The sequence below is a fragment of the Coregonus clupeaformis genome, chromosome 17, assembly GCF_020615455.1.
Source record: "Coregonus clupeaformis isolate EN_2021a chromosome 17, ASM2061545v1, whole genome shotgun sequence".
NCBI lineage: Eukaryota > Metazoa > Chordata > Actinopteri > Salmoniformes > Salmonidae > Coregonus > Coregonus clupeaformis.
In genome coordinates this window covers 21,201,555-21,225,138 of record NC_059208.1, presented here as the reverse complement: position 1 = coordinate 21,225,138, position 23,584 = coordinate 21,201,555, and the positions used below count along the sequence as shown (strand labels likewise).

At 45.8% G+C, this 23,584-nt stretch overlaps 1 protein-coding gene across 2 annotated transcripts in view; it reads right to left on the bottom strand.

The window, feature by feature from the left end:
- Positions 1 to 257: 257 nt before the first annotated feature.
- deptor (DEP domain containing MTOR-interacting protein) overlaps positions 258 to 23,584 on the bottom strand; it is a 78,843-nt gene continuing 55,516 nt past the window's right edge. For both annotated transcript variants that reach the window (XM_041902527.2, XM_041902526.2), the window contains exons 9-10: positions 9,850 to 9,954; positions 258 to 4,687 (exon numbers count right to left, since the gene is read on the bottom strand). In XM_041902527.2, the coding sequence (XP_041758461.1) occupies positions 4,559 to 4,687; positions 9,850 to 9,954 (234 nt within the window). In that variant the 3' untranslated portion in view covers positions 258 to 4,558. The remainder of the gene's footprint in view (positions 4,688 to 9,849; positions 9,955 to 23,584) is intronic.

Here is a 23,584-nt window from a genome sequence, read left to right as displayed (position 1 = left end):
GTTCCCCTCTAATCAGGGACTGATTTAGACCTGGGACACCAGGTGGGTGATATTAATTATCAGGTAGAACAGAAACGCAGCAGTCTTAGGACCTCGTAGGGTCAGAGTTGAATACCCCTGATATAAGGACTAGTGGTCCATTTGGGACTGGGCCATAGTTTGTGACTATATACTAACCATTCATTAATACATGATTAGTTCGCTCATTTGACCAAACTAACTTTAAGAGGAAGTATGCCGCCATAAATAAGTAGATATATTTTGAACCAAACCAGTATGTTTATTAAACACATTTGAACTTTACATTTGAAATGTATGCCTTTAGCTGCATTGCAAAACACAGATGTGGTACCATCCGTGAGCTTATATATTTTCATTGTCCTGACATTCATTCATTCACACAATGTATTTTATAAATGTATCTACACTAACTGCTATTAAAGCCTTACACTCTGGGCTCATGAAGTGGCTGTACAATCTAGATCATTAATCTACATAGATTATGAATGAACATAATGATCTGTAGATTATGAATCCCTATAAAATGAGCTGCTGACTGATTTGTATAATAACTGAAAAGTCATTGATTCATTACCGTTAGTAAAAACCTTCTAGGAGAGGCAGAGAGTAAGTTGTACCGCCGTTGGTCCATGTGCTGTTCAGATCTCGGTTGAGTCTCAAATGGCATCCTATTCCCTGTATAGTGCACTACTCTTGACCAGGGCCCATTGGGGTCTGGTCAAAACAAGTGCACTACCATTTGGAACGCACACCTTGTGTATCAAGAAAACACTGATTGTCAAGGAAAAAGAAGACGATCACTCCATGAAATAAGCAGCAGAAGGTGAATATAGTTAGACTGATCAGGAAGAAGAGGATAGCATAGTGAACCCTTTATGGATAAGAGAGGATATTCAAATATTAGATGACCACCAACTGTAAAGAAGACTAGCAGCAAAATCAAAGTTATTAAGGCAAATGTTTCAAGCTTATAACATGGCACATTAAAGTCTGTCTGTTCAAAGCACACAGGTATAATGCATTATGATGCAGTTATAATACATTGTAAGCATCTTATAAGCCTTATAAGACATGATAAAGGCTCATGCTAATAACAAGTTATAATGCATTTTACCTGGACGCTTTCAGTAAAGTGTTACCAAAACAGCTGAAGTATAAATTACTCATCGTAATTTGCATTTCTGTAAGTCCTTGCTTACCAAACAACACAAGCCTTTCCTTATATGACAGAACCAAGAGTAGAAATGGGTAAAAACATAATGCAATGCAGCCATTCACCAAATCACTGATGTCTAATGTTCTTAGTGCGAGCTAACCAATGATATTGTATCAGTCCTGAAATTGGATTGTAAGCAAGCATTACATACATTTACATCGTTTCTTGAATTATGCATTTCGTTGCTTTACACATTTAAGCACATTATAAAAAGAGATAGAATCCGTACTTGTCAGAAAATGACTGTTGTTGTTTTCCAAATAAACAAACAAACCTATGATCCGAGGCTTGACATTATGGTAAACAACAGCATGTGAACATGAACATACAGCTTGTACTGCTATTCTTTAAAATCTTACAACGAATCTAGGCTACGTTATCTGACCAGGAAGTGATATCATAAGAAAACAGTTGACCCTGATACACCGAGCTACAGATGATTCTGTTAACATCATACGGTTATTAAATACTGTCATAGATTGTTTTCTTATGCGATCATAGTTATTTTACTATAAAATGCACAGCTAGTTACCGAAATAAAAACGTTTTCTTCTTAAATACAAGTAGATAGGGTCTGATGACATATAAAATGGGTTAATAATTCTTAATACGTTTAGGTCGCAGGACGGTTCAGTATAGTGACTTCTTAACGACATTCACATTTTTCTGACATTTTAACTAGAAAACAAACTGATCCAAACTGTTATTTTCATATTTAAGTGCCTTAGTCAGCCTAAATCCATACATAGATCTACATTAAATATATGTTAATATATCCATATATTATAGAACCTCCGGTAGTATAGAACATGTCACTTCTGAAAGATTAGGGACTTTCATGGATATATGATTTCCACATTAACATACAGCTTAATGGTAACAGGTGTGTGTGGTCATACGCCTCAATGCCAGTGTTATAGATATGGCATAGCCTAGCAAGTCAAGACAGTCATAACCATGTTTTAACAACTGACTTATCACTGTCAATACACATTATAAATCTTAGAAAACTATGCAAACCACCATTTATATCACTATGAGCGGTTTCCCGGACACATCCTGGACTAGGCTCAATGCATGTCTGGGAAACGGGCCTGATAAGTAATAGTTTGTTGTGTCATGACAGAGTAAAGTTAGTTGTTAGTAGCACAAGCTTTTGTCTACATACTGAGTAATATCCTTAATGTCATGCTTATAACGATGATATTCAGGTCTACAGACAGTATAATGGAACATTCAAATAAAGTGTTACCTCATTAACTAGCTATTAGCTACCTACTTTGTCTTCAAGGGACGGTTTCCCGATCAAAGAATAAGCCTAATCTTGGACCAAAAAACACTTTCAATGGAGATTATCTAACGATTTGGCTTTTTAGTCCAGGACTTGTTGTCCGGGAAACTCGCCCTAAGTGTACTGGGAAAAGACACTTCATTGACAACAATTAGTCCTGCATAAACATGAACATTATACAACCATGTTTGCTTGGTTAAACTACGGCCAACTTCACACAACTACCACAATGTATAGTGAGTGACCTATACACAACTACACAGTGTAACCAGGTTGGTATCTCTGTCACACGCCCAAATAGCTATGGATTAGTTTGACATCGTTTGCATTATCATTTGGTGCAGCAGATTGAACAGTCGCTTGATAATGCTTCACACTCCTGTCCTGGATGATATGCTGTCGGTCTCCTTCAGGCCTGCCTTCAACTTCACCACATCTCGTCCTGGGATAGAGAGAGACAGGCCTGCCTTCAACTTCACCACATCTCGTCCTGGGATAGAGAGAGACAGGCCTGCCTTCAACTTCACCACATCTCGTCCTGGGATAGAGAGAGACAGGCAGATCTAGCCCGGTCCATATCTGTCTCTCCCCACACAGCCTAACACATGGGTAGATAGTACCATCAATAAGTGAAGAAACACACAGTCCAGCCCACAGGAGACACTGACAAACCAGAAGGGGATAGCAGGGCACAGCCCCCTAATCATGGAGCACAGTACAGAACATTTTACAACCCTTACTGTGAGAAACAGTCCACTCTGTTATCAGGGTCCATCTGATGTCTCAACATCAACTAGACAGGTGAGACAGGAGGACAATGATTAGACGTGTGTATCTAACAGAGTAGCTAATGTCCTTCTCTCCTCTCCTAGCAGTTCTATTGGAGCCCATCAGAGGGCAGCAGTGTCCAATAGGAGAGATACAGAGGGTGGCGGTGTCCAATAGGAGAGAGACAGCGGGTGGTGGCTGGCAGAGCTTGAATGAGCCTTTCATAGAGTTAGAACCATAGAGAGAGTTTTCATAGAGTTAGAACCCTAGAGAGTTTTCATAGAGTTAGAACCCTAGAGAGAGTTTTCATAGAGTTAGAACCCTAGAGAGAGTTTTCATAGAGTTAGAACCCTAGAGAGAGTTTTCATAGAGTTAGAACCCTAGAGAGTTTTCATAGAGTTAGAACCCTAGAGATAGTTTTCATAGAGTTAGAACCCTAGAGAGTTTTCATAGAGTTAGAACCCTAGAGAGAGTTTTCATAGAGTTAGAACCCTAGAGAGAGTTTTCATAGAGTTAGAACCCTAGAGAGAGTTTTCATAGAGTTAGAACCCTAGCGAGAGTTTTCATAGAGTTAGAACCCTAGAGAGAGTTTTCATAGAGTTAGAACCCTAGAGAGAGTTTTCATAGAGTTAGAACCCTAGAGAGTTTTCATAGAGTTAGAACCCTAGAGAGAGTTTTCATAGAGTTAGAACACTAGAGATAGTTTTCATAGAGTTAGAACCCTAGAGAGTTTTCATAGAGTTAGAACCCTAGAGAGTTTTCATAGAGTTAGAACCCTAGATAATTTTCATAGAGTTAGAACCCTAGATAATTTTCATAGAGTTAGAGCCCTAGAGAGAGTTTTCATAGAGTTAGAGCCCTAGAGAGAGTTTTCATAGAGTTAGAACCCTAGAGATAGTTTTCATAGAGTTAGAACCCTAGAGAGAGTTTTCATAGAGTTAGAACCCTAGAGAGTTTTCATAGAGTTAGAACCCTAGAGAGAGTTTTCATAGAGTTAGAACCCTAGAGAGAGTTTTCATAGAGTTAGAACCCTAGAGAGAGTTTTCATAGAGTTAGAACCCTAGAGAGAGTTTTCATAGAGTTAGAACCCTAGAGAGAGTTTTCATAGAGTTAGAACCCTAGAGAGTTTTCATAGAGTTAGAACCCTAGAGAGAGTTTTCATAGAGTTCCATAAAGACACTTCTATCTCCATGATGTCTTTAGGGTCTGCCTTGGGTCTACTCTGCTCAGCCACGCCCCCTGCCACGTGATAGCCTGCCTCCTCAGTAATCTGCTTCCTCCATGACTTCCATGACAACTGTTCTGGGCCCGGTCAGGATGAGGTTACTGACTGTCCTGTAGTCCAGAGACAGCACGTTTAGCCCGTTGACCGAGACCACAAACTGACACACCTAGAGAGGGAGAGGGACAGAGTTAGCAATGTCTATACATGTATTTCTGTATGGGAGAAACACAGAGAAAGGAGGAGAGAAAGAGGGAGGGAAAGAGAGAAAGAGAGGAGAGTTAGCTCTCTATGGGAGAAACACAGAAAGGGAGAGGAGAGTTAGCTCTCTATGGGAGAAACACAGAAAGGGAGAGGAGAGTTAGCTCTCTATGGGAGAAACACAGAGAAAGGGAGAGGAGAGTTAGCTCTCTATGGGAGAAACACAGAGAAAGGGAGAGGAGAGTTAGCTCTCTATGGGAGAAACACAGAAAGGGAGAGGAGAGTTAGCTCTCTATGGGAGAAACACAGAGAAAGGGAGAGGAGAGTTAGCTCTCTATGGGAGAAACACAGAGAAAGGGAGAGGAGAGTTAGCTCTCTATGGGAGAAACACAGAGAAAGGGAGAGGAGAGTTAGCTCTCTATGGGAGAAACACAGAGAAAGGGAGAGGAGAGTTAGCTCTCTATGGGAGAAACACAGAGAAAGGAGGGGAACAAGCGTCAGCCCGTTGATCTCAACCACAAACTGACAGATCTTGAGGAGGAGAGGAGAGTTGGCTCTGTTATGGATAAACAGAAACACACCTTTCTTATTTTGATTGCTGACTCATTATTGCAACAGTCAGTCAGTGTCTTGGCAAAAACAAACATGTTTTAGGACTGTTTTGCAACATGGTTATATGGCTGCCACATGGTAGGCCATTGAGTCAACTTTACCCTTATTTCATGCAGTGAAGGAATTCCAGAGCAGCCCGTCGCAGCAATTACATCAAAACACAATCCCCTATTTGTCTTGGCAACGGGTCAACCGTTACCCAGGGCCCCAGTCACTCGGGAGTTAATACTCCTAGAAAAGGCACTTGAGGATTTCCAAGAAAAATGTTTGTTAACTGTTTCATGGCCAGGCTGTGGCTGAAATGAATGAGTTACTGGATCTTTTTTTTAAATTTGTATTCTTATATTTTTTTAAAAAAATTTTAGGGGGTAGATCAGCTTTAATATTGCAGATAGATTGTAACTTCCATCAATGTAATTGTCTGCTTCACTTCCAATCCCCCATGTTTTTTATCTCGCATATATATATATATATATATAGATACACATACATACATACATACATATATATACACATACACATCCATATACAGTGGGGAGAACAAGTATTTGATACACTGCAGGTTTTCCTACTTACAAAGCATGTAGAGGTCTGTAATTTTTATCATATGTACACTTCAACTGTGAGAGACACAATCTAAAACAAAAATCCAGAAAATCACATTGTATGATTTTTAAGTAATTAATTTGCATTTTATTGCATGACATAAGTATTTGATCACCTACCAACCAGTAAGAATTCCGGCTCTCACAGACCTGTTAGTTTTTCTTTAAGAAGCCCTCCTGTTCTCCACTCATTACCTGTATTAACTGCACCTGTTTGAACACGTTACCTGTATAAAAGACACCTGTCCACACACTCAATCAAACAGACTCCAACCGCTCCACAATGGCCAAGACCAGAGACCTGTGTAAGGACATCAGGGATTAAATTCTAGACCTGCACAAGGCTGGGATGTGCTACAGGACAATAGGCAAGCAGCTTGGTGAGAAGGCAACAACTGTTGGTGCAATTATTAGAAAATGGAATAAGTTCAAGATGATGGTCAATCACCCTCGGTCTGGGGCTCCATGCAAGATCTCACCTTGTGGGGCATCAATGATCATGAGGAAGGTGAGGGATCAGCCCAGAACTACACGGCAAGACCTGGTCAATGACCTGAAGAGAGCTGGGACCACAGTCTCAAAGAAAACCATTAGTAACACACTACGCCGTCATGCATTAAAATCCTGCAGCGCACGCAAGGTCCCCCTGCTCAAGCCAGCGCATGTCCAGGCCCGTCTGAAGTTTGCCAATGACCATCTGGATGATCCAGAGGAGGAATGGGAGAAGGTCATGTGGTCTGATGAGACAAAAATATAGCTTTTTGGTCTAAACTCCACTCGCCGTGTTTGGAGGAAGAAGAAGGATGAGTACAACCCCAAGAACACCATCCCAACCGTGAAGCATGGAGGTGGAAACAGCATTCTTTGGGGATGCTTTTCTGCAAAGGGGACAGGACGACTGCACCGTATTGAGGGGAGGATGGATGGGGCCATGGATCGCAAGATCTTGACCAACAACCTCCTTCCCTCAGTAAGAGCATTGAAGATGGGTCGTGGCTGGGTCTTCCAGCATGACAACGACCCGAAACACACAGCCAGGGCAACTAAGGAGTGGCTCCATAAGAAGCATCTCAAGGTCCTGGAGTGGCCTAGCCAAGTCTCCAGACCTGAACCCAATAGAAAATCTTTGGAGGGAGCTGAAAGTCCGTATTGCCCAGCGACAGCCCCGAAACCTGAAGGATCTGGAGAAGGTCTGTATGGAGGAGTGGGCCAAAATCCCTGCTGCAGTGTGTGCAAACTTGGTCAAGACCTACAGGAAACTTATGATCTCTGTAATTGCAAAAAAAGGTTTCTGTACCAAATATTAAGTTATGCTTTTCTGATGTATCAAATACTTATGTCATGCAATAAAATGCAAATGAATTACTTAAAAATCATACAATGTGATTTTCTGGATTTTTGTTTTAGATTCCGTCTCTCACAGTTGAAGTGTACATATGATAAGAATTACAGACCTCTACATGCTTTGTAAGTAGGAAAACCTGCAAAATCGGCAGTGTATCAAATACTTGTTCTCCCCACTGTACATACACATATACATATCCTTTAAAAAAATATATTTATCTTTATTACTTTCCAACCTCACCACCCCTTCCCTAATTGGAGTAAACTAGTGAACAACAATGCTTAGGCCTCTACTTCCAGCTTATACATACTATATACATTTTATGGACACAGTCAATTTTACAATAATTCTATTTTGTTAGTTTTTACTCCTGAACTTCCTCTACCCTCAACCTCTCCGATCATTTTCATGATGATTTACTGGATCTTAGGCTGCAGAGAATTTGTAGAGAAGGACCCATGTTAAACTGTAGGGTATAAGTCATTGTTCTGTGTAACCACTGCGGTTATATTCACTCAAGCAGATGAATTCAGCGGTACTCTACATGTTACTATACTTGGACTATGACTAAGGTATCATACAGTTTATATGTTTCTCCAGGTGGCTTACAGCATGAAACTTCTGCTTTTAAATGTATGTTCATCGTGTACCTGCTGAATCTGTTTAGCTAAATGTCTCTATGAGTCTCAACAGACCTCTACTGACTCCTGTTGTGTTGTGGTCTGAGTCAACAGACCTCTACTGACTCCTCCTGTTAGACCAACATTATAAACTGCTGCTCTGTGACCTCCCGAGTGGCGCAGTGGTCTAAAGGCACTGCATCGCAGTGCTAGCTGTGCCACTAGAGATCCTGGTTCGAATCCAGGCTCTGTCGTAGCCGGCCGTGACCGGGAGACCCATGGGGCGGCGCACAATTGGCCCAGCGTCGTCCAGGGTAGGGGAGGGAATGGCCGGCAGGGATGTAGCTCAGTTGGTAGAGCATGGCGTTTACAACGCCAGGGTTGTGGGTTCGTTTCCCACGGGGGGCCAGTATGAAAAAAATGATAATCATGTATGCACTCACTAACTGTAAGTCGCTCTGGATAAGAGCGTCTGCTAAATGACTAAAATGTAAATGTGTTGTGGTCTGAGTCTCAACAGACCTCTACTGACTCCTGTTGTGTTGTGGTCTGAGTCAACAGACCTCTACTGACTCCTCCTGTTAGACCAACATTATAAACTGATGCTCTGGCAACGTTAGACGAACATTATAAACTGCCCTTCTGGCAACGTTAGACTAACATTTGGAAGCAGTGAGTCAACTCTCTCTGTCATTATCTCCTCCCAAAGGTCACCACAGAATGAGAGTTTATGGGTCACTTTTAGTGCCATACCGAGTGGATAGCCACTGTTATAAGGCAGCAGCATGTGATCAATGTGAGAGTCAGAGGCTGTTTTACTACAGAAGAAAGGCAGGCAGTAAACAAGGCTTCAGTTAGAGCCTGTTTTACTACAGAGGAAAGGCAGGCAGTAAACACAAGGCTTCAGACTGTCTGACCAACATTACTTATATAAGAAGCATCAACAACCACGTTCAGAGAGAGAACAGCATTTACTGTTGCGTAACTGACTGACTGCGTCCAAAATGACACCATATTCCCTATGTAGTGCACTACTTTTCACCAGGGCCCATAGTGCACTATATATATAGGGAATAGGGTGCCATTTGGGACACATCCCCTGGCTGCACAGATCCGTTATTACTGCATCAGCTTGATTTCTATGTAATGGAGCCAGCTCTGCTCTAGAATTAGAGGAGAGGAGGATATAGGGAGGGGAGGGGGGAGAGGAGGGAGAAACATAGCACATAGGAGAAACATAGCACATAGGGGAAACATAGCACATGGAAGAAACATAGCACATGGAAGAAACATAGCACATGGAAGAAACATAGCACATAGGAGAAACATAGCACATGGGAGAAACATAGCACATGGGAGAAACATAGCACATGGGAGAAACATAGCACATGGAAGAAACATAGCACATAGGAGAAACATAGCACATGGAAGAAACATAGCACATGGAAGAAACATAGCACATAGGAGAAACATAGCACATAGAAGAAACATAGCACATGGGAGAAACATAGCACATGGAAGAAACATAGCACATAGGAGAAACATAGCACATGGGAGAAACATAGCACATAGGAGAAACATAGCACATAGGAGAAACATAGCACATGGAAGAAACATAGCATATAGGAGAAACATAGCACATGGGAGAAACATAGCACATAGGAGAAACATAGCACATGGAAGAAACATAGCATATAGGAGAAACATAGCACATAGGAGAAACATAGCACATAGGAGAAACATAGCACATGGAAGAAACATAGCACATGGAAGAAACATAGCACATGGAAGAAACATAGCACATAGGAGAAACATAGCACATGGGAGAAACATGTTTAGGTCAATGCTCTCTCCTCCCAGCTGGCAGTGGAGTGTGTGTGTGTGCGTGCGTGAGTGCATGTGCCGTGGTGTGTGTGATGGTATGTGTGTGAGTGTTTGTGTTACATACCTTCATCCCAGCTGCAGCTGCGGGGCCACTGGGGTCGACAGCCTGGATGTGGCAGGGCTTACTACCTCGCACCACGAAGCCCCAGCCGACCGCGTCCCCCATGATCTGAGGAGGAAGTCAAGTTCAAGTCAAAATGTATTTAAAAGAGCATAAAAGCAAAGTAGAGAGCTAGAAACAACAGGGTTGGTGTGATTAAAAAGGCTGGGATCATGGTAAAGGGGCTGGCATCATGGTACAGGGGCTGGCATCATGGTACAGGGGCTGGCATCATGGTACAGGGGCTGGGATCATGGTACAGGGGCTGGGATCATGGTACAGGGGCTGGGATCATGGTACAGGGGCTGGCATCATGGTACAGGGGCTGGCATCATGGTACAGGGGCTGGCATCATGGTACAGGGGCTGGCATCATGGTACAGGGGCTGGGATCATGGTACAGGGGCTGGGATCATGGTACAGGAGCTGGGATCATGGTGCAGGGGCTGGGATCATGGTGCAGGGGCTGCCATCATGGTACAGGGGCTGGGATCATGGTACAGGGGCTGGGATCATGGTACAGGGGCTGGGATCATGGTACAGGGGCTGGGATCATGGTACAGGGGCTGGCATCATGGTACAGGGGCTGGGATCATGGTACAGGGGCTGGCATCATGGTACAGGGGCTGGCATCATGGTACAGGGGCTGGGATCATGGTACAGGGGCATGACATGAGATGCAACACCTGAGGGTTGTAGGACGATTTTGATGTTTCAACATTCTCTAAATGTATCTGTCAGGAACTGTAATGTTTGTTTTGCAGAAGCAACATGAAGTGTTGTTTTTAGCTGTGTGTGCAGTGTGTTGTGTTGTGTGTTATGTGCAGTGTGTTGTGTTGTGTGTACATGTGTGTCTGTTCTGTTCTGTGTGTGTGTGTGTGTGTGTGTATCTGTTCTGGGTGCGTGTGTATCTGTTCTGTGTGTGTGTGTGTGTGTGTGTGTCTGTTCTGTGTGTGTGTATCTTTTCTTTGTGTGTGTGTGTGTGTGAGTGTGTGTGTGTGTGTGTGTGTGTGTCTGTTCTGTGTGTGTGTGTGTATCTGTTCTGTGTGTGTGTGTGTGTCTGTTCTGTGTGTGTGTGTGTGTGTGTTAGTGTGTGTGTTAGTGTGTGTGTGTGTGTGCGCGCTGCAACATCGCCCTTATCAGATCTCTCTCATGGAGGGTTCTAAGAATCTACTCAGACAGGCATTCCATTCCAGAACACAAGAGGGTCATCTAAGGCAGAGCCCAGAGCCAATCCAGTCAGTCTGTTAGGAGTGATTATGTGTCCCACCCAGTCGAATTTCAACTGGTATCTGTTCAGCCTGATTGGTGAATATCAGACCCAGTAAGGAGGATGATCATCTGTGGATCAGACCATGCAGGCCAGAGAGTTTTCCACAGTGTGTGTTTACTGTGTGAAGGATGTGGCCATGCCATCTTCGGGTGACAGTAAAATGCTTATGTGTGTGTGTTATGGTGGCAAAGGGAGGGTATATTACTGGAAACTTTACCAGTAAACTACCAGAACTTTCAAGGATTTCTTTATTTTATTATTATCACAGTTGTCTGTTATTATCTCTGGCCCTCTGTGTGGCCTTATCACATGTCAAATATAGAAAATAATCAAATAAGCAGCTGTAAAACAACATCCTAAATATGAACCATCAACTTAGTGAATACCATTGGTGTTTAATATGAGGGTTTCAGCATGAAATATCCTTCATATATTTTTTTTACACACTTTTATTTATTTATTTGTTGTAAATGTTTTGCTCCCAAACTGATGGCAGTTGTGATAAAAGTCAGTAGTTGGAAGAGTTGCAGAGGTAATTGAAAATAATGCCATTGTTGATTAGATGCTTTTTTCATTAATAAGGCTATTTTCTATTGAACCATATGGTCTGTCTACTAGAAACTCATGGACAATATGGACACATATAAAAATGAATACTATACATTAATACATTTTTTAAAGTTCAAGTATAAATGACCATAGATTGCCATAGATTACCGAAGATTCCGGTAACTTTGGTAAATTACTGGTAGCTTTGCAACCGTAGTCAGTGTTAAAGCTCTCTCTGTCAGCCAAAGCATGTGAGCAGTGGTCGAAGGACGAGGGGAAGTAGTGTGTGTGTTTCAAGTTTCAATGTCACGTGCACAAGTACAGTGAAATGCCTTTCTTGCTAGCTCTAAACCCAACAATGCAGTAATCAATATCAATGTAGTACTAAAAATAACAAGGTAGAACAGAAACACAGGAGATATAAAAATAAGAAATAAGATGAACAGGAGAAAGTAAGAAGCTACATTACCTTCAGAAACTATTCACACCCCATGACATATTCCACATTTTGTTGTGTTACAGCCTGAATTCAGAACGGATTAAATTGAGATTTTGTGTCACTGGCCTTCACACTATACTCCATAATGTTAAAGTGGAATTATGTTTTTCGAAATTTTTACAAATTAATAAAAAATGAAAAGCTGAAAGTCTTGCGTCAATAAGTATTCAACCCCTTTGTTATGGCAAGCCTAAATAAGTTAAGGAGTAAAAATGTGCTTAACAAGTCACATAATAAGTTGCATGGACTCACTCTGTGTGCAATAATAGTGTTTAACATGATTTTTGAATGACTACCTCCTCTCTGTACCCCACACCACACATACAGTTATCTGTAAGGTCCCTCAGTTGAGCAGTGAATTTCAAACACAGATTCAACCACAAATACCAGGGAGGCTTTCCAATGGACCTTTCATGGTCCAAACACACCAACACAGTCATGAAGAGTGTACGACAGCGCCTCTTCCCCCTCAGGAGGCTGAAAAGATTTGGCATGGGCCCTCAGATCCTCAAAAAGTTACACAGCTGCACCATTGAGAGCATCTTGACTGGCTGCATCACCGCTTGGTATGGCAACTGCTTGGCATCCAACCGCAAGGCGCTACAGAGGGTAGTGCATACGGCCCACTACATCAGGGGCCAAGCTTCCTACCATCCAGGACCTCTAAACCAGGCAGTGTCAGAAGAGAGTCCAAAAAAGGGTAAAAGACTCCAGCCACCCAAGTCATAGACTGTTCTCTCTGCTACCGCACGGCAAGCGGTACCGATGCACCAAGTCTGGAAGCAACAAGACCCTGAACAGCTTCTACCCCCAAGCAATAAGACTGCTGAACAGTTAATCAAATCGCTACCAGACGATTTACCTTGACCCCTTTATGATTTACTGCACTGGGTCTATGCACACTCACTCTTACTACACTGACACTCCAACACACACACACACACTATATACGTTCACACACACACACACACACACACACACACACACACACACACACACACACACACACACACACACACACACACACACACACACACACACACACACACACACACACACACACACACACACACACACACACACACACTGCTGCTACTCTGTTATTTATCTACCCTGATTGCCTAGCCACTTTTACCCCTACCTACATGTACATAATACCTCAATTACCTCGTACCCATGCACATTGACTTAGTACTGGTACTCCTTGTATATAGCCTCATTACTACCTCGTACCCATGCACATTGACTTAGTACTGGTACTCCTTGTATATAGCCTCATTTGTATATACTCCTTGTATATAGCCTCATTTGCTGGTGCTACGGTTGTCGGGAGAGGTCGTGTCGGGAGAGGTCGTGTTTTTCTCTAGCTGGAGGTAAGCAGGAGGTAAGCTTCTCATATGGTGTTGAGTAAAGCTTAACCATGTTTTAGATCGTAGGTAGGTAGTTAGCTGTAGTTAGGTATTGTATTTATTATAGGTTAGTATTGTTGTTATTGTAGGTTTCCGTAGGTAATTGTAGGTTAGTATCGAAGCACAAGGCTAGCTAGCTAGCGGGTTGCTACTGGTAGCGATTAGCAACGCTGGAGAGCTGTTTCCAAATGTTAATGTAGTCCTAGCCAACGTAGGTAGGTAGTTAGCTGTAGTTAGGTATTGTATTTATTATAGGTTAGTATTGTTGTTATTGTAGGTTTCCGTAGGTAATTGTAGGTTAGTATCAAAGCACGAGGCTAGCTAGCTAGCGGGTAGCTACTGGTATCGATTAGCAACGCTGGAGAGCTGTTTCCAAATGTTAATGTAGTCCTAGCCAACGTTTAATTTTTGCTGCGTTATGCGTTATGAAAGGAACTAGACACGGACTTGAATTATCTGTTTAGTGTGCTAACACACTCTTGGCAGTTTGTCGTAACCAAGTATTGATGCTAAATTGTGTGTTAATGGATGCTAGCTTGCAGGTTAGCTACGGCGTCATAGCTAAGCATCGTGGGTTGTTGTGGGTAGTTACTGTGTCCTGGCAGTGCCGGCTGTAGCACGGCGAGCTACCTAGCCGTTTTTTCGAACTGAGTTAGAGTCAACACAATAGCCATTGTGTGCCGGGTGTAGCACGAAGCTAGCCAGCTAGCCGTTCTTCAAACAAAGTCAACACAGTGGCCATTTGCTAGCTGGATTAGCTACTACCAGCTTAACTGTACGGTAGTAGCTAAATACAATATACTTGTCCTAGCTAGCCAATGTCTAATCATTGCTGTGTCATGAAAGGAACTTGACACAGACACGAATGATCTGTTTAGTGTGTTATCACACTATTGGTGGTTTGTTGTGACCAAGTGTTGGTGCTATACGGTGTGTTATTGTTATTGGATGCTAGCTTGCTAGTTAGCTATGGTGTCATAGTTGAATAAAGTGGGTTGAGTCTATTCCTTTAAACATTGAACCGCTGTGGTTCACAACAATTCTGATTTCTAAAGGTGGAAGTTGGGAGAGTTTTTGTTCGGGTGGTTCAGTGAAACAATTTTAGTTTCTGAGGTAGAAGTTTTGGTGAGGGAGGTCCTGCTCTCTCCGCTCCCAGATGCTCAGCTCATTTCATTCCGATCTCCTCTGCATTTTTGTAGCCATTTGCTACAGCCTGTCAACTATGCCTCTGCCTATCCCTGTTCTCTCCTCTCTGCACAGGCTACACAAACGCACCACACCGCGTGGCTGCTGCCTCTCTAACCTGGTGGTCCCTGCACGCACCACCCACGTGGAGTTCCAGGTCGCAGGCAGCCTCTGGAACTGCCGTTCTGCTGCCAACAAAGCTGACTTCATCCCAGCCTATGCCAACCTCCAGTCCCTCGACTTCCTGGCGCTGACGGAAACATGGATCACCACTGAAAACACTGCTACTCCTACTGCTCTCTCCTCGTCTGACCATGTGTTCTCACATACCCCGAGAGCATCTGGTCAGAGGGGTGGTGGTACAGGAATCCTCATCTCTCCCAAGTGGACATTCTCAATTTTTCCCCTAACCCATCTGTCTATCTCCTCATTTGAATTCCATGCTGTCACAGTCACTAGCCCATTTAAGCTTAATATCCTTGTCATCTATCGCCCTCCAGGTTCCCTTGGAGAGTTCATCAATGAGCTTGACGCCTTGATAAGTTCCTTCCCTGAGGATGGCTCACCCCTCACAGTTTTGGGGGATTTCAACCTCCCTATGTCCACATTTGACTCATTTCTCTCTGCCTCCTTCTTTCCACTCCTCTCCTCTTTTGACCTCACCCTCTCACCGTCCCCCTACTCACAAGGCAGGCAATACGCTTGACCTCATCTTCACTAGATGCTGCTCCTCTACTAATCTCACTGCAACTCCCCTCCAAGTCTCTGACCACCACTTTGTTTCCTTTTCTCTCTCGCTCTCCTCCCACACTACTCACTCTGCCCCTACACAGATGGTAATGCGCCGCCGCAACCTTCGCTCTCTCTCTCCCACTACTCTCTCCTCTTCCATCCTATCATCTCTTCCCTCTGCTCAATCCTTCTCCCTCCAATCTCCTGATTCTGCCTCCTCAACCCTCCTCTCCTCCCTTTCTGCATCCTTTGACTCTCTGTGTCCCCTATCCTCCCGGCCGGCTCAGCCCTCCCCTCCAGCTCCGTGGCTTGATGACTCATTGCGAGCTCACAGAACAGAGCTCCGGGCAGCGGAGCGGAAATGGAAGAAAACTAAACTCCCTGCCGACCTGGCTTCTTTTCACTCCCTCCTCTCTACATTTTCTTCATCTGTTTCTGCTGCTAAGGCCACCTTCTACCACTCTAAATTCCAAGCATCTGCCTCTAACCCTAGGGAAGCTCTTTGCCACATTTTCCTCCCTCCTGAATCCTCCTCCCCCCCTCCTCTCTCTCTGTGGATGACTTCGTCAACCACTTTGAAAAGAAGGTTGACGACATCCGATCCTCGTTTGTTAAGTCTAATGACACTGTTGGTCCTGCTCACACTGCCCTACCCTATGCTCTGACTTCTTTCTCCCCTCTCTCTCCAGATAAAATCCTGCGACTTGTGACTGCAGGCCGCCCAACAACCTGCCCGCTTGACCCCATCCCCTCCTCTCTTCTCCAGACCATCTCCGGTGACCTTCTCCCCTACCTCACCTCGCTGATCAACTCATCCTTGACCGCTGGTCATGTCCCTTCCGTCTTCAAGAGAGCGAGAGTTGCTCCCCTTCTCAAAAAACCAACACTCGACCCCACTGATGTCAACAACTACAGACCAGTATCCCTTCTTTCTTTTCTTTCCAAAACTATTGAGCGTGCCGTCTTTAGCCAACTCTCTTGCTATCTCTCTCAGAATGACCTTCTTGATCCAAACCAATCAGGTTTCAGGACTGGTCATTCAACTGAGACTGCTCTTCTCTGTGTCACGGAGACTCTCCGCACTGCTAAAGCTAACTCTCTCTCCTCTGCTCTTGTCCTTCTAGACCTGTCTGCTGCCTTTGATACTGTGAACCATCAGATCCTCCTCTCCACCCTCTCCGAGCTGGGCATCTCCGGCGCGGCTCACTCCTGGATTGCGTCCTACCTGACCGGTCGCTCCTACCAAGTGGCGTGGCGAGAAGCTGTCTCCGCACCACGCGCTCTCACCACTGGTGTCCCCAGGGCTCAGTTCTAGGCCCTCTCCTTTTCTCCCCTATACACCAAGTCACTTGGCTCTGTCATATCCTCACATGGCCTTTCATATCATTGCTACGCTGACGATACACAACTAATCTTCTCCTTTCCCCCTTCTGATAACCAGGTGGCGAATCGCATCTCTGCATGTCTGGCAGACATATCAGTATGGATGACGGATCACCACCTCAAGCTGAACCCTGGCAAGACGGAGCTGCTCTTCCTCCCGGGGAAGGACTGCCCGTTCCATGATCTCGCCATCACGGTTGACAACTCCGCTGTGTCCTCCTCCCAGAGTGCGAAGAGCCTAGGCGTGACCCTGGACAACACCCTGTCGTTCTCCGCCAACATCAAGGCGGTGACCCGCTCCTGCAGGTTCATGCTCTACAACATTCGGAGAGTACGACCCTGCCTTACACAAGAAGCGGCACAGGTCCTAATCCAGGCACTTGTCATCTCCCGTCTGGACTACTGCAACTCGCTGTTGGCTGGCCTCCCTGCCTGTGCCATTAAACCCCTACAACTCATCCAGAATGCCGCAGCCCGTCTGGTGTTCAACCTTCCCAAGTTCTCTCACGTCACCCCCCTCCTCCGCACACTCCACTGGCTTCCAGTTGAAGCTCGCATCCGCTACAAGACCATGGTGCTTGCCTATGGAGCAGTGAGGGGAACGGCACCTCTGTACCTTCAGGCTCTGATCAGTCCCTACACCCAAACGAGGGCATTGCGTTCATCCACCTCTGGCCTGCTGGCTCCCTTCCTCTGCGGAAGCATAGCTCCCCCTCAGCCCAGTCAAAACTGTTCGCTGCTCTGGCACCCCAATGGTGGAACAAGCTCCCTCACGACGCCAGGACAGCGGAGTCACTCACCACCTTCCGGAGACATTTGAAACCCCACCTCTTTAAGGAATACCTGGGATAGGATAAAGTAATCCTTCTAACCCCCCCCAAATTGTAAAGTGGTTATCCCACTGGCTATAGGGTGAACGTACCAATTTGTGAGTCGCTCTGGCTAAGAGCGTCTGCTAAATGACGTTAATGTGCCCTTGAGCAAGGCACTTGACCCTAATTGCTCCTGTAAGTCGCTCTGGTTAAGAGCGTCTGCTAAATGACTAAAATGTAAAAATGTAAAATGTACCTCGTACCCCTGCACATTGACTTAGTACTGGTACTCCTTGTATATAGCCTCATTACTACCTCATACCCCTGCACATTGACTTAGTACTGGTACTCCTTGTATATAGCCTCATTACTACCTCGTACCCCTGCACATTGACTTAGTACTGGTACTCCTTGTATATAGCCTCATTACTACCTCGTACCCCTGCACATTGACTTAGTACTGGTACTCCTTGTATATAGCCTCATTACTACCTCGTACCCCTGCACATTGACTTAGTACTGGTACTCCTTGTATATAGCCTCATTACTACCTCGTACCCATGCACATTGACTTAGTACTGGTACTCCTTGTATATAGCCTCATTACTACCTCGTACCCCTGCACATTGACTTAGTACTGGTACTCCTTGTATATAGCCTCATTACTACCTCATACCCATGCACATTGACTTAGTACTGGTACTCCTTGTATATAGCCTCATTACTACCTCGTACCCCTGCACATTGACTTAGTACTGGTACTCCTTGTATATAGCCTCATTACTACCTCGTACCCCTGCACATTGACTTAGTACTGGTACTCCTTGTATATAGCTTTATTACTACCTCGTACCCTTGCACATTGACTTAGTAATGAGGCTATATACCAGGAGGACCAGTACTAAGTCAATGTGCAAGGGTACGAGGTAGTAATGAGGCTATATACCAGGAGGACCAGTACTACCTCGTACCCCTGCACATTGACTCAGTACTGGTTCTCCTTGTATATAGCCTCATTACTACCTCGTACCCCTGCACATTGACTCAGTACTGGTACTCCTTGTATATAGCCTCATTACGACCTCGTACCCCTGCACAGTGACTCAGTACTGGTACTCCTTGTATATAACCTCATTACTACCTCGTACCCCTGCACATTGACTCAGTACTGGTACTCCTTGTATATAGCCTCATTACGACCTCGTACCCCTGCACAGTGACTGAGTACTGGTACTCCTTGTATATAACCTCATTACTACCTCGTACCCCTGCACATTTACTCAGTACTGGTACTCCTTGTATATAGCCTCATTACTACCTCGTACCCCTGCACAGTGACTCTGTACTGGTACTTCTTGTATATACCCTCATTATTGTTTAGTGTGTTACTATTTCCTTTTTTAGTTAGCAAATATTTGTCTTACTTTTTAACTCTGCATTGTTGGGAATGGGCTCGTAAGTAAGCATGTCACTATAAAGTCTATACCTGTTGTATTCGGCGCATGTGCCCAATAATATTTTATTTGATGGCTCGCAAAGAAGGGCACCTATTGGTAGATGGGTCAAAATAGAAATAAAAAGCAGACATTGAATATACCTTTGAGCATGGTGAAGTTATTAATTACACTTTGGATGGTGTATCAATACTGTCACGGATTCTGCCGAGACTGCCCTTCCTTCTGGTTCGGGCAGGCTACGGCGTTCGTCGTCACCGGAATTCTAGCTGCTGCCGATTTATGTTTTATGTTTCTATGTTCACCTGATTGTTGTCTAGTGTTGCGCACCTGTTTCCCATTATGGTATTATGTCCTTCCCTATTTAACCTGTTCGCTCCCACTGTGTGTTGTGCGTGTTTGTTACTTGTTTCGAGTGTCGTTTGTGAGCGGGTTTGCTCCTCCCTGTGTTGGAGGTTTTGCTTGTTTCTTTACTATACAGTAAAGTATATTTTCATTTCATTCTGTGTCCTGCGCTTGACTCTGGCCTACCGCATTCCACAGACATTCATGACAGAAACACGCACACCTATGGAGTCAGCAGGAACAGCCAGATTTACCGAGACAATGGAGGAACGAGTCCAACTTCAAGAGTTGATGATTCAGACTCTCTGTGTCACCATGGAACGAGTGTTCCAGACGATGGAACGATGGGAGAGAGGTGGTATCCCGTCACCATCTCCAACCACTCAACCACCTACAACACTGGTCACCACTTCACCACCTGGGTCCAGTGGGATTTGGCTCTCGCTCCCGAGGGCATATGACGGTACACCTGCCGGGTGCCAGGGATTTCTCCTCCAGGTAGAGCTCTACCTGGCCACCATTCACCCGGCGCCCTCGGGATACGAGAGCGTGTTCGCCCTCATCTCCTGTCTATCGGTGTCACGATCGTCTATGAAGTAGGACCAAAGCGCAGCGTTGGTAGCGAACATATTGACTTTAATGCAATACACGAGAATACAAAACAAAACACGATCATGAAGTCCTCAGTGACAACGACTGAACATAGAACAAAAACCCACAACCCCAAGGTGAACAATGACAGTTTAAATATGGCTCCCAATCAGAGATAACGAGCCGACAGCTGACACTCGTTACCACTGATTGGGAGTCACTGGACCAAACAATGAAACAACCAATAACAACCCAACTAATCCCCAAACACAACAAAAATGAACACACCCTGGCTCAATAATACAAAGTCCCGGAGCCAGAGCGTGACAATCGGGGAAGGCGCTTGAATGGGCCAACGCCGAGTGGGGAGGAATAGACTCAAGAACTGTCCGCTACGAGGATTTCACCCGCCGCTTCCGGGCGGTCTTCGATCATCCACCAGAGGGGAGAGCGGCGGGTGAACGTCTGTTCCACCTACGACAGGAGATGAGGAGCGCGCAGGAGTTTGCGCTGGAGTTTAGAACTTTAGCAGCCAGCGTGGGATGGAATGAGAGGGCCCTGATCGACCATTATCGTTGCAGCTTAAGGGAGGACGTCCGTCGGAAGCTGGCCTGCAGGGACACCGATCTCAACCTAGACCAACTGGTGGACATGTCCATCAGGTTGGATAATCTGTTGGCAGCCCGCGGACGTTCTGATCGGGGGCCGTCCATTCCATCCCCCAGCACCTCCGAGTCTACCCCCATGGAGCTCGGAGGTGCTGCGGTTAGGGAGACGGGGAGAGGGACCGTCCCCTGCACCAACTGTGGCCGCAGAGGACACACTGCTGGTCGGTGCTGGGGAGGGTCCTCAGGAGGTCGAAGGCAGCAGGCAGGGCACTGGTCGACCGTCTCAGGTGAGTAGGCACCCGACTCACCCAGAGCCTCCTGTTGCTAATCTGTGTATTGATATTGTTTTTCCAGAATTTTCCCCCCATTCTCAGCATAAGGCGCTAGTAGATTCAGGCGCGGCTGGGAATTTTATTGATCGCCAGTATGCTCGTAGTTTAGGGATCCCTACTGTGTCTGTTGATAAACCTTTCCCTGTGCATGCATTAGATAGTCGCCCGTTCGGGTCAGGCATAATCAGGGAGGTCACCACTCCACTTCTGATGAGAACGCAGGGGGGTCATGAGGAGAGGATTAGCCTCTATCTGATTGATTCTCCTGCGTATCCTGTGGTGTTGGGACTTCCCTGGTTAACCATTCATGACCCCACGATTTCATGGCAACAGAGGGCTCTCAAGGGATGGTCCGGTCAGTGTTCAGGGAGGTGTGTAGGAGTTTCCTTGGGGGCAACTACAGTGGCAAGTTCAAACCAGGTTTCCACTATGCACATTCCTGTCGAGTATGCCGATTTGGCTATCGCCTTCAGTAAAAAGAGGGCGACTAAATTACCACCCCATCGTCCGGGGGATTGCGTGATAAATCTCCAGGTAGGAGCTGCACTTCTCCGGAGTCACGTGTGTCCTTTGTCTCAGGAGGAGAGGGCGGCTATGGAGACATATGTCACCAAATCTCTGAGACAGGGATACAGTCGGCCATCCACTTCACCTGTCTCCTCGAGTTTCTTTTTTGTGAAGAAGAAGGATGGTGGTTTACGCACGTGCATTGATTACCGTGGCTTAAATCAGATTACCATCAAGTACAGCTATCCATTACTCCTGATAGTTAGTATGACGGAATCATTGCACGGGGCATGCTTCTTCACAAAATTGGATCTCAGGAGCGCATACAACCTAGTGCGTATCCGGGAGGGAGATGAGTGGAAGACGGCATTTAGTACCACCTCTGGACATTATGAGCATCTTGTCATGCCATACGGGTTATTGAATGCTCCATCAGTCTTCCAATCATTTGTGGATGAGATTTTCAGGGACCTGCACGGCAAGGGGTAGTGGTGTATATTGATGACATCCTTATATACTCCACTACAAGGGCCGAGCATGTGTCCCTGGTGCGTAAAGTGCTTAGAAGACTGTTGGAGCATGACCTGTATGCTAAGGCAGAGAAATGCCTGTTCTTTCAGGAGTCCATCTCCTTCCTAGGGTACCACATGTCCGCGTCTGGGGTGAGGATGGAGAGTGACCGCATTTCGGCCGTGCGTAATTGGTAGACTCCAACCACGGTGAAGGAGGTGCAGCGATTCTTGGGGTTTGCCAACTACTACCGGAGGTTTATCCGGGGCTTTGGTCAGGTAGCGGCTCCCATTACCTCGTTGCTGAAGGGGGGACCGGTGCGTCTGCGGTGGTCAGCTGAGGCGGACAGGGCTTTTAGTTGCCTGAAGGACCTGTTTACCTCGGCTCCAGTGCTGGCTCATCCGGTTCCCTTCTTGGCCTTCACGGTTGAGGTGGACGCACACGAGGCTGGGATAGGTGCTGTACTTTCGCAGCGCTCGGGCACGCCACCCAAGCTCCGCCCCTGTGCTTTCTTTTCGAAGAAGCTCAGCCCGGCGGAGCGCAACTATGATGTGGGGGACCGGGAGCTGTTGGCTGTGGTCAAAGCCCTGAAAGCGTGGAGACATTGACTTGAGGGGGCTAAACACCCTTTTCTCATTTTGACTGACCACATGGAGTACATCCGAGCGGCGAAGAGGTTAAACCCTCGCCAGGCAAGGTGGTCTATGTTTCTAACCCGTTTTGTTTTCACCCTTTCTTACAGGCCAGGCTCCTAGAATGCTAAGGCAGATGCTCTGTCCCGACTGTATGACACGGAGGAGAGTTCCGTGGAGCCCACTCCCATACTTCCGGCGTCGTGTCTGGTGGCATCGGTGGTATGAGAGGTTAATGCGGACATCGAGCGGGCGTTGCATAACGACCCCACTCCTCCCCAGTGTCCAGAGGGTCGTGTGTACGTACCGCTGGAGGTCCGCGATCGTTTGATCTATTGGGCTCACACGTCACCCTCCTCTGGTCATCCTGGCATCGGTCGGACAGTGAACTGTCTTAGTGGGAAGTACTGGTGGCCCACCTTAGCTAAGGACGTGAGGGTTTATGTTTCCTCCTGCTCGGTGTGCGCCCAGTGTAAGGCTCCTAGACACCTGCCCAGAGGGAAATTACAACCCCTACCCGTTCCACAACGACCGTGGTCCCACCTATCGGTGGATTTTATGACTGATCTCCCTCCCTCCAGAGGGAACACAACCATCCTGGTCGTTGTGGATCGGTTTTCTAAGTCCTGTCGCCTCCTTCCTCTGCCCGGACTCCCTACGGCCCTACAAACTGCAGAGGCCCTATTTACACACGTCTTCCGTCACTACGGGGTGCCTGAGGATATAGTGTCTGATTGGGGTCCCCATTTCACCTCAAGGGTTTGGAGGGCGTTCATGGAACGGTTGGGGATCTCGGTTAGCCTTACCTCAGGTTTTCACCCCGAGAGTAACGGGCAGGTGGAGGTGGGTAGGTTTCTGAGGTCGTATTGCCAGGACCGG